Source organism: Solanum verrucosum, unplaced genomic scaffold (assembly GCF_900185275.1).
Source record: "Solanum verrucosum unplaced genomic scaffold, falcon-dt-bn FXZP01000259.1, whole genome shotgun sequence".
NCBI lineage: Eukaryota > Viridiplantae > Streptophyta > Magnoliopsida > Solanales > Solanaceae > Solanum > Solanum verrucosum.
In genome coordinates this window covers 529,599-541,923 of record NW_026019973.1, presented here as the reverse complement: position 1 = coordinate 541,923, position 12,325 = coordinate 529,599, and the positions used below count along the sequence as shown (strand labels likewise).

The 12,325-nt window shown below is 34.6% G+C and overlaps 1 protein-coding gene across 2 annotated transcripts; it reads right to left on the bottom strand.

The window, feature by feature from the left end:
* Positions 1 to 320: 320 nt before the first annotated feature.
* Positions 321 to 10,850, bottom strand: LOC125817249 (uncharacterized). Of its 2 annotated transcripts, none has more exons than XM_049496796.1 (6): positions 10,550 to 10,850; positions 10,409 to 10,464; positions 10,176 to 10,230; positions 9,774 to 9,854; positions 9,460 to 9,696; positions 321 to 734 (listed from the first exon to the last, which is right to left on the bottom strand). In XM_049496796.1, exons 1-5 carry the CDS (start codon positions 10,794 to 10,796, stop codon positions 9,467 to 9,469), a joined length of 669 nt encoding a protein of 222 aa, XP_049352753.1. In that variant the 5' UTR covers positions 10,797 to 10,850; the 3' UTR covers positions 321 to 734; positions 9,460 to 9,466. The 2 variants fall into 2 exon arrangements, with proteins under 2 accessions (XP_049352753.1, XP_049352754.1); XM_049496797.1 differs by lacking the exon at positions 321 to 734 and adding an exon at positions 9,055 to 9,123.
* Positions 10,851 to 12,325: the final 1,475 nt, after the last annotated feature.

Below are 12,325 nucleotides of genomic sequence, written 5' to 3'. Positions count from 1 at the left end.
GGTATTGATTTATACGACTTCACATTATACAAATGATCAAAACCTAAAGTAAAAATCATATTCCTCTTAAATTCACTGTTACACATGTATATTTCTTTTCATTTTCATGTTTGTTATTATTATTTCTCTTTTATGAACATTTATAAAGTTACATTATTGTCTTGTCACATCAAATTTATTAGATAACTCATATATTTATTTTATAATTAAACCAAAATCGAACCATTAAGGACCAAAACCGATAAAAAATATTGGTTTAGCATATTTAAAAACCGATAAACCAAATCGATAATACATAAACACTCCTATTGAAAGCTGGATCTGAAATATGCTTGCTTTTCTTCTACACTAACCATGTAATAGTCTTCACCATTTGTCATAGAAAGTGAATAATAAAAAGATCCCAGCTTTTTGCTCCTACTGCCAGAGGATCTATGGAAAACAAATGAAACTACAAAACGATAGTTTTTTGCTGCACTATTGTACATATAACTGCCAGCTTTCTCTTGCAATAAACAAACCTTACAGAAAAAGGAGTAACTTTGGATTCATAGCTGAATACCGAAAGCAAACTCTATTAAATTTTAACTTGCATCAACGATCAGCGGCAAAAGTAGCAATTGCTGCAAAGCTTGCGTATAATCTGAGTATCTTCGTCATAGGTTGGAACTCGAACAAAATGCTTGAAAAGCTCATCAGCACAAAATCTGGGCTTCATCAGCAAAAGAGAGTTTCTGCACCATAGAATTCATATCATGGTTAACCAAATGCAAGACACAGCCAAAGAGGATCACACATTTTTTTCTCTTCAGGTATAAGCTCCTTTTCTTTGCAAAGGGTTACGGAGAGCAGTTTACCGCTCAAACACAAATAACAATTAATTCTGATTGCTTATCATAAGATAATTGAGCATCACAAAAAAGGAAGATGATACTAGAAGTTAACACATCAAAAACTAAGAACAGCTATAATAAAAGATCGTCATTCAAAGGGTTAAAATATACTCCAGCCGAAGTTACACGTCTGAATTTATTAAAGAGTTACGGAGAGCAGTTTACTGCTCAAACACAAATAACAATTAATTCTGATTGCTTATCAGATAATTGAGCATCACAAAAATAGAAGATGATACTAGAAGTTAACACATCAAAAACTAAGAACAGCTATAATGGAAGATCGTCATTCAAAGGGTTAAAATATACTCCAGCCGAAGTTACATGTCTGCTATTTATAAAATAAAAAATAAAAAAATCTTATCGCATTCTTATCATTTTCTGAAAGCTTTTGACTACCCAAAACTATATTTTGATAACCCTTGACGAGCCAAAACATTGCAGAAGACAAATAATAAAATCTTCTCATTCATCTTATTTCAGCCATAAGCTCAATCAGATATGAAGAAGACACATGAATCTTATATTTGTTTTATCTTAAAGACGTTTTGAACTGAAAGGGACAGAAATGGGAAAAACAGCAGAGGGAAATGTCTCCTTCAGCATCACAGGGAACTTCAGTATCACCAAGCATGAGTACCGATGTTACTTATTGGAGTAGAAATACAGCAAGAAACTTGAAATTGACAGAATATCACTAACTGATACTCAAGATTTACTCTAAACAAACAGAGGATTATATAGAGGGAAATTTTAAACTCTTAACTTTTTGTATTCACTACTTTAAGGGAATTCCCTCCTTTTCGTTAATTAAACCATTTCCCTATGAAAAAATTCAAAATTTTCATATATCCAAGGAAGCTGCAAAAAGTAAAATCCTCAATCATGAGGTGACTAATTAAAAGACTGAAACATGTACCTGACTGTGAGCTAAAGAAATTTACGGGAAGTAACTGGAGACATTGACACCAAAACTAAAACCAAATTTCTGAACAAATCCACACGTACTACCTCCACTGTCCTGATTTATTTGGTAGTTTGATTAGACATGTGGTTCATGAAAGAAACAACAATCTAAGTAAAATATGCATACATACAAACGATTAGCCTTGTTACCAAAGTACTTGTTTTCGTGCTCCTTGGGATCCACAAGTACAAAGTAGATTCAAAAATCAAAAGGTGTCAATTTCTGGATGGACAAAAAAAGGAAAGAATATCAATCATATAAGGATAAAGGAAGCACTACTACTACAACAACAACAACAGCAGTAACATACCCAGTGAAATCCCACAAAGTGGGGTCTGGGGAAGGTAAAATAAATGTACGCAGACCTTACCTCTACCTCTTTGAGGTAGAGAGGTGGTTTCCAAAAGACCCTCAACTCTAAGAAGGAAGCACTGCATAAGATATAATTGGTATCAGTCTCGTGGCTCTAAAACCCAATCATTAATGTGTACGGGTCTCATGTACGTTCTTATTATAGCATACCTTAGATGCTAATCTCATTTCAGGGACACTTACTTTTCCTATGCATGTTTTAGCGAGTTGGTCATGCAGGAGATTTGCCTTACTCAAGAAAACCTCGAGAAGAGCAGACTAGTACTATGTAGTAGTTGTTATTTGTGCAATTACATCTCAGAAAAATTTACCACCCCTCTTCACTACAGTACAACAAAGGATATTTTGCACATGTTTTGTGCTCGTGTAGTGCTCAAACAGCAAAAGAAGTTTTGATGGTACAGATCAATAAAAAGATTACAGCATGTCATTATCGCGGGTGATTTTCTAGGACATTATGGAAGGAAAGAAACCTGAGTCGCTTTGAAGGGGAATCACCACCAATTCCAAGCTTGGAACGAAATGCCTCACCTTATTGTTAAAGCAAAATTGAACAATGTAAATAATGTAAAATGTTCCTTGATTTTGTTTGCTCATTACATTAGGTATAGAAGCTGCAACAGCTTTTGTATTGCTTTGCATCCCCCGGCTGTTTCATTGATAAATCACAGGTACTTCATAAGGAAAAAAGGACAGTAAAAATCATCATCTAAAATTTACTAAGTTGTACCGATTCATATCTTCAGATCACCTAATGCTCGCTCTAAATGCGGATCTAGTATTATTGGACTTTTTTTTTTTTTAAACTGGTAACATTTGCATTTCTTATAGTACTTAGGTAGTACTGAAAAACCATATTTACAAATAAGCAGAAAGGAAGTATAATCTATCCAAAAACTGAACCAAATCTAAATGGACCCTAAAACATCTATGACTGACTCAGTTTCATGGGAGTAGACATTTGTACACCAAAAGCAAAACAACAAAATACACTTAAGCTTTACTTCTTGCAGGTTGTTGTTCCTATTCTCGAAACATCTATCGTTTCTCTCCCTCCATATAGTCCACCAAATACAAGCAAGGATCATCCTCCATCTTTCTCTGTTTGTAGCCCCAACTCCAGTTTTTCTCTGTTAGTATTATTGGACATTTCTTTTAATTATTGCACTGATTATAGATCGTAAGGGTGCTATGTACTATAAATTAAAGACCCTGTCATTACTTATCTTGTTACGTGTGTTTGCAAGATTGGGAAATCACGGAATTCTAACATCTAGTTGTCTTGCTTCATAATACAAAACACTTCACATAGCAATCAGGATGTGTAAATGCAGGTGTTGGGGAGTAATAGATCCTACTACAAAAAACTCTTGGGTTAACGTGGAGTTGGATTTACATACCTCCAAATTTCAATTCCCAGGAGAAAGAGACAGTGTGCCTATTACACATGGCTGGCAGTTAGGGAAACGACTTTTGGCAGCTGAAAAATTTGAGGATTATCACAGAAGTCAATTGAAGTTTTATGTTAAGAATTCTGGTGAAATCAATAATCATCACCCTCTACATTGTCAGCACCTAACTCTGGAGATGGTTCAGAATACAATGAGCTATGCCACTCATTCTCAAAGAGGTATTTTTTCACTTGAACCTTTAAGAGAAGTGGGCCTTTAGAAGATGGAAAAGAAGACATCAGGCAGGATTGACACTTATGTGGGTTGTATGAAAAGAGAGAAATAGGAAATTTTTGAAGGGAGAAAGAATGATTTTCTATATTTGAAGAACAGTCTCTCACTCATTTCTTTTTTAAGTGCACCCCTGAAGTTCGTATTTGGGTGGCTGTATCTTTAATACAAACTTATCCCTAGTGATGAACATCTAATTAGGACGGACATTCAGTCAGTTCAATCTGTTTTGAATTAATTCATTTTGATTTACAAGATTTTTTATTTATAAGTAATACACATTTATCGACAAGTTCTATAGGAAAAACAAACATCAAAGCGCAGCATGTATACATGATATTTATCCTCCTATTGACAATACAAACAAATAGAAATATTTTCATCAAGAAATTTGCAAAATATCAATACAACATAATAAAAAAATTACTTCAAATAAAAATAAAATTCTTAATGAAGTGGGAAAAAAACAATGAAGTAGCATACATTGGGCTTTGCTTCTGTTACTTTTGTACAAAAGATTAAAAACAAGGAATAAAATTCAACAGATAAAATGTATTTTGAAGGAATAAAAAAGGAAAAGGATTAAAATCACATTCAGTCAAATACTTGAAGATTTTGAAAAAGATTTTTTCTAACAAAAACAAAAGAAAGAAGAAAAAATATATATTGGAATAAGAACGAAAATATAAAAAGGGAACTAGGAAAAGAAGAAAAGACAAAAAAAAGGTACAAGAAATACGGATATTTATTTGCTTTAGAGTGTGTGATTTGTGAATTATTTTTTTAAAAAAATGTTCACAGGGATTCCAACTCAGACATAGCCCCTGGCACCCAGGCCAATGGTCACCAGACCAGCGACTAAGGCAGGGCACCGGAACGGGTTGCACCGGTACCGTTCCGGTCCGGTAGTATTCGGGACGGGATGGGATACATTGAACCGGTACACGGAACGGAACGGTATCATGATTTGGTACCGGTATACCGGTACCAGTTCATCCCGGTTCATTCCGGTTCTGTTCCGGTCTGGTCCGATCCCATCCCGGTAAATCATTTTTAATTAAAATAAAAAATAATATTTTTGACATTATTTACTTTTATTAGCATTTCTTTTTGTTTATTTAATTTTTTAAAATTACAAACTTAAGTTATTTAACTTACAAGTTATAAGTATAACTTAATAACTTATAAACTTCAAAAGATTCAAATCTTTAAAACTTATAACATAACTACATAAGCTCAAAAACTTAAAAAAAAAACTTTATTAAACTTAACTTACAAATTTATATACGTAAAAATTAAAAAAAAAAATCTTTAAAATAAATTTAAGTAAAATTATTATAGTGTCTACAAACTAATCTCCAAAATTCTTACAGAAAGGCTAAAGAAGGTGATGCCAAAGCTGGTTGACACTCAACAAATGGCCTTTCTGAAAGGAAGACAGATCACTGATGCTGTTCTCATTGCAAATGAATGTCTTGACTCAAGAGTGAAGGATAAAATCCCAGGCATAATGTGTAAACTGGACATAGAGAAGGCATATATGACCATGTTAACTGGGAGTATTTGCTTGGAATTCTACATAGTATGGGTTTTGGGAGGAAGTGGATAAGATGGATAAGGTTCTGCATTAGCACTGTCAAGTTCTCAATACTAATAAATGGTTCTCCTGAAGGTTTCTTTCCGGCAAGCAGAGGCTTGAGACAAGGTGATCCACTCTCACCTTTCTTATTTTTACTAGTCATGGAAGGCCTGAACAGTATGATTAAAACAACACATAGGAATGATTGGATAAGGGGTTTTAATGTGGTCAAAGAGATGAATACTAGATTGGAAATCACCCATCTGCAATATGCAGATGACACTTTGATTTTTTGTGATGCAGAAGACAGCCAACTAAAAATTCTGAGGATAGTTCTCATACTATTTGAGTCAGTATCAGGGTTGCACATTAATTGGAGAAAGAGTCAGATCTTTCCAATCAATGATGTGCCCAGAATACAAAATCTGGGGGATCTTTTGGGTGGAGAAATAGGGCAATTACCAGCAACATTCTTGGGTATGCCTTTGGGTGCCAATAGCAAATCCAAAGAGATATGGAATGGAGTAGTGGAAAGATGTGAGAAAAGATTGTCTAGGTGGAAGTCTCAATATTTATCAAGAGGTGGTAGATTAGTGCTGATTAACTCAGTCCTGGATGCATTACCAACTTACTTAATGTCAGTTTTTCCCCTTCCAGCAAAGGTGGAAGAAAGAATTGATGCTCTGAGAAGGAATTTTTTGTGGCACGGTGAGAAGGAATATAAAGGTTTCCACCTAGTCGAATGGAAGACACTGCTACTATCCAAGAAGCAAGGAGGACTGGCAATCAAAAATATTAGAAAGCAGAACAAAAGTCTTCTCATGAAGTGGTTGTGGAGATTTCCTTTAGAAGATCAATCTTTGTGGGGTAGGGTGATCCAGGCCAAATATGGGAAGGAAGGACCCTGGAAGACTAAGGAAGTGACATCCACATATGGAACCAGTTTGTGGAGATCAATTAGAAACTTATGGCATGGTTTCTATGCAAAAACTGAATGTAATGTGAACAATGGGAGGAAGATCAGGTTTTGGGAAGATAACTGGTTAGGGAATGGAAGCCTCAAACGCTTGTTCCCGGATATTCATCACCTGAACCAACAACAAGAGTCGACTCTTTATGAAGTTTGGTCTGAACATGGATGGAACCTTACCTACAGAAGACTGATGCAAGACTGGGAGGTGGAAAGATTGGCTGAATTTTATGGAACACTTGATCAGTTCTTACGATTCAAGGATGGAGAAGACACTCTTAAATGGAAATGTCATAATAAAGGTTTATTCACTGTTAGTTCTGCATATAGAATTATGAATCAGATGGGATCCCAAGTTAACTTTCTGCCTTGGAAGCTTATATGGAAGGTTAAAATACCATATAAAGTGGTAGTTTTTACTTGGTTGGTGGTGAAAGAGGCTGTACTTACACAAGAGAATCTTATGAAGAGGGGAATACAAATGTGCCCAAGATGCTGTTTTTGTGAGCAGGTTGCAGAGACAATTAATCATCTGTTCTTACATTGTAAAGTGGCTGGCCAGCTGTGGAAATTGTTTACTAGCTTCAGAGGTATAAGTTGGACTGTTCCAGGGAGAACAGGACAGGCTCTAGAAAGTTGGAATATGGAGGGCAGTGGCAGCACAGACAAGAGTAGATGGAAAATTGTCCCAGCTGTTATTTGGTGGACCATATGGAAAGAAAGGAATTCTAGGAATTTTGATAACAAGAGCAGCCCTCTGCACAAGATTAAAATGAACTGCATTATCACTTTTTGCTATTGGTGTAGTTCAGAGTATATAGATGACCCTGTGGCTATTGTAGACATTCTAGGGTCCTTATAAAGATGAAAGGAGGATCTAGGGATAGCTTCTCTTTTTTCTTCTTTTCTTTTCTTTATCTTTTGTTTATGCCCGACACACATGTGTGGAGGGACGATATGATGTAAATTTTGGATACCAACTTTGAGCTGATGATTGATATACAAATGTTACCTTTATCAAAAAAAAATTTATTATAAATTTTAAAACTTAAATACTATAAACTAATATAACTTAGAAAAATAAAAAAAACATTCGTATTTTCGTAATTCAAAATAACTCAAAAAAAATAATTATTTTTTGAAATAGCTATATGTGCCGTCCCGTTTATCCCATCCCGTTCCGTCCCGATTCTATCCCGGTATATAGTGGGACGGGACGGAACTGAGCCTCCATCCCGGTAGTTCCGGTCCGGTTCATCCTGGTACCGATCAACAACCTGGTCAAACCGTCCCGTTCCGGTCCGGTGCCCAGCCTTACCAGCGACTACTACAGTGCTGTGGGTGCCAACCTTTATATATATCATTACTAATTAAAAAAACCTATGTGTATACGAAAAATTTAGCCAAGTGACCGGGTGCCGTGGCACCCTCACCCTCCCATGTAGATCCGGCCCTTTCGCAACACGGTCTATGGCGCAAACGTGGTGCATGGAGCTGCCCTTTTAGTGACTTATCTTTGATTGCTTGATCCTACCTTTCTATTCCTAACCCCTCTTTTCCTTTCTCATTTTCTTTTTGACCGTTGGTCTTCAGTATCTTTGGGAAGGAAATTTTTTTTATTACAAGGATCTAGATTTAAAACCAAACTTAGTGGAAGACAGTAAGTGGCATGATCCCCATGAGGATTGCATTTCTGACCTATTAAGATGAATGTGACTAAGAAAAGACAATAGAGGTTGCACCCTCAATATCTAGATTAGAGCCACTTTGATATATCATACAAGTCCTTTTTTTTACAATGTCCCATTTTCACCATAACCTTTTGACACGTTCCTAAAAAAACCTTTCGATTCCTTGATGAAAAGCAGATCACGTCACAAAATGGATCTCTTTGGCCATAACATTTGCTGAGAATTATATAATAACCTCCAAAAATCATTTATGTTTTTCACTTTGGATGAGTAAAAGAATTTTTATACGTTCATCAACCAACTGCACTCTGCATTTCTTTTTGAGAATGGACTTGATTCACTTTGAGGTTAGTTGAGGGGACCAGATTGTAGATTTGATAGGAAGCTTGTAACTGACACTTTTTGGTGGTGACCAGCATGCCCTTAATGCTGAAGAATACAATCTTACAAGTTTCAAAAAAAAAAAGAAAAAGAGGATCCCCAACATCTCCAAGAATCTATTATCCTTGAGAAACAACTATTTCTTTCAACTTACATGAAAATTAGTGCATAATCTAAAGTCCTGATCACACTTTAAATCTGAGTCTAAATCCTTTCTACGAAAGAGAAGGTGAGCAAACTAAGCCAAATAAACTGAAAGGAAGACAATACATAGCATTTGCACTAGAGCAAGAAAGTTGTGCAATTCAAGAAATGTACCTATTCAGCATACATCTTCTTGACATGGTCCAAAAGGCCAATACATAAAAGCAGTTTTTTCAGAACATGTGCTGCACATGCTTTGCTCTTAAACACGTGTTGTTCAATTCTTTCATAGAAAAAAAAAGGAAGCCTACTAATAAAGTTCAATTATATGTATGTTCTTAGTATCTCTTGATGTTTCAAAAAAAAAAAAAGAATGTCCTCAGTATCTCCATCATTAGAACAGCGTGTTAAACTTGGTCCATATGAAGCTGCATCAGATAGTTCCTACGGCAATGTATGGAAGACGTCATGAATTCTCCCATGGAGAAAAACAATGGAGTCACTAATATGTTCAACTGATGTTGGAAATATATTTTTTTTAAATTCTACGTACGAAATAAAAAAAAAATCTTCGATATCTCAGCCACAAATTCAACAAAAGAAGAGGTAGATTTGAGTAACTTTATTCCATACCCACATAACATCATATACACATGCACTTGGAATTAGGAAAATCACGAAAATGTTTTGAGAAGATAAATAAATGCCAACACCGCAACTACCAAGACCATAAAGTAGAGAGAGCATATATAAACTGGAAGAAATGAGTTAAAAATCTACCAGAAAATCAGCTCATAGGTACGTCTTCACCATCACCCTCCGGCAGTTGTAAAGGTCCCTTAAAACCACTCTGGTTTTCACCAAGAAGCTCACGGGCAGCTTTCTCAAGAAACTCCTGGGTAGCATTTCGAACAGATTGCTGCTCGGGATACTTCCTCTTCTTATGAACAACTCTTTCCAGATACTTAATCCTAGGCCCGTCACCTTTACTGATTTCTCTCATGCTTTTTCTCTGATCTGCAAGACAGACTTGTATTAAGACAAACCAAACACAATGGAACTTGCACACATTTAGAAAGTAGTTTAGCAGTTACCAGGTGTAAGATCAGGCAACGAATGCTCGATAAATCGAGCGGCACCTTGCGGATTTATCCTTGCTGATGGTCGCAATGGCGCTTATAGGACAAATTGAGAATAGTCAGTATTCAACATTTGTCCTTGTTATGTCATATGGAAACAAATCAAGCTTTCTGAACAATAACTATAATATGCTGAACAAACAGAAATCATTTCAATATCTACTCCAGCACCCGTTCTTCATCATGTTATGGGAGGCAAGCATGATACTCTTCTCTTTTTACTGATCAGAAACAATAGTATAAAAGTGTACACTCTAGTTATACGTCTAGCAAATCATTTACTTTATAGCCTTCCTGGCACAACTTCTTTATCTATTCCACTACCACTGAGAAATTTATAGAAAGATTCAAACTTACCTTTATTCAAGGCCATCAATTCCTGCAGTTTCTCTTGGAACAAGCTCAAACGTTCCTATATCAATTAAAAGAACCACAAAAGATGAAAATTAGACAATAAATTTAAAACTTACACCAAATCAACCAATTAAGCTCTCACAACCAAAAGGGTTACTATTACCCGAGGAACAAAAATTATAAAAAATAGAACACCATAGAATAGCAAAAGCAGAATCTCCAGGAAGAACACATACAAACTCTAATTTGACAGGGCGGTCATCTGGGTTGATCCCTTTACACCTAAGCCTCACTGTAACCAATAAAAAAAACAATATTTACTCTTACAAACAAATCAACATCTCAAAATTCACAAGAAAAAAGAGTAAAAAAATTACATGCAAAGAGTGTTGTTGTAGCTTTAGCTAGCAAAATCAAAGATTGAGCTTGTTGAAGAGGACCCAAATCGGGAAAAACACCAGCACCATAAAGAGAGAGAAATTCGTCTACATTACTACTCAAATCGTCAATGTTTTTTGAGGTTCTGTTCACTGCTTCCATCACTGAATCTGGGATTTGTTTCCTATTACTACTACTACTAGTACTACTACTACTACCAATCTCTTTCTCTGTTACCCTTTCCATATCACTCTTCACCCAATTTTTTTTGCAGAAAATTGAATTGGGGGAAGAGAAGCAACAAAGGGTTTTCGGTACTGAACGCTGATGAAAAAGAAAAGGCATTTTGAAGGAACTCGTGACTTTTTGTGGGTTAGACCCGAGTGGACCCTTGCTAGATAAACTACAAATGGGCCCTGCAGAGCGTAATTCAAATTTAATCGAAGATTTAATGTGAACTTCGGACATCAAATAAAAAAAATAAAAAAATAATAATAATAATAAAAAAAATATATATATATATATATCTTGACTCGAAAAATAAGTTATGAGTCGACAAGGCTCATATCAACATAACATCTAATAAATTCGGCTAATTTTGATATTCATATAGAATAGAAATTAAATTATGTGTGACCGTTGAGGCCTTCATGTTTATCTATAATCAAGTAACATTATGTGGGTATTGAAGTCACCATGATATGTAGAAATTTATAAATTGAACGTATTGTATTGTACAATAGTAGAAGACTCTACAAGTACACATGTCTTTGTCAATATGTGTGCTTTGTGGAAATAGAATTGTACTTAAGGGTATTTTTATCATTTAAGTATTAGATTAAATAAAAGGAATTTTCAATAATTTATATTATGTAAAACGTATTATAAATCACAACAAGTAATAGCTTAATTTTGTAAGAAATTATATAAAAAAATTACGGTTAAATAAAAATTTGATTGACTCTCCAAGTTTCATTTGTACCACAGAGTGAAGACATTTCCAATAGTTTATATATTTGCAAATTGCATTTAGAATATTATAAATCGCAATAATTAACAACTTATAATAATGAAAAAAGTATGGTTACAAAAAAAAATATTCTATTGATCCTTGAATTTCTATCTCCGTCACATAAATTGGATGAATGAAGTAACATATATTGGGCCTGTGACATATTAAGAAAATTACGTTAAAAGAAAATTTTGATTGACTCTACAAATTTTATTTAATTTGTGCTACATAAATTGAAATAGAAGGAGTAAAAACATTTTTAATAATTTATTTATTTGCAACTTACATTAAAAGTACTATAAATCATAATAATTAACAACTTAAATTAAAAAATATTGATTAACTTTCAAAATTCTATGATATGACATAAACCTACGTGGCATGATTCAAATCAATCCAAGTATATCTCACGTGAATTGTCATGTAGGATGTGTTCATCTACTTGTGATATTCAAAGTTGAACGACATGGTATAGTTGCACAGAAGTAGAATGGAATTGTTTGTTTATTAATGAGTCTCCAATAGAAGTTTTATATTATACAACGCCAACAAAACAAATTGTGCAAACCTAACTTCTAGAAAATAGGAACCGATAAACTTACCTGACCTACCCTAGTTGAATAATAAACTTTACAAACTTAAAGCCTAAATTAACTGAAGATAACTCATCCATATTTACAATAGTGGTACGTACTCTGTTACATAGATGCTAACTGAGGCCAAGTTAAAGCGCAGGTTTACATGTATTATGCCAAACTAATAT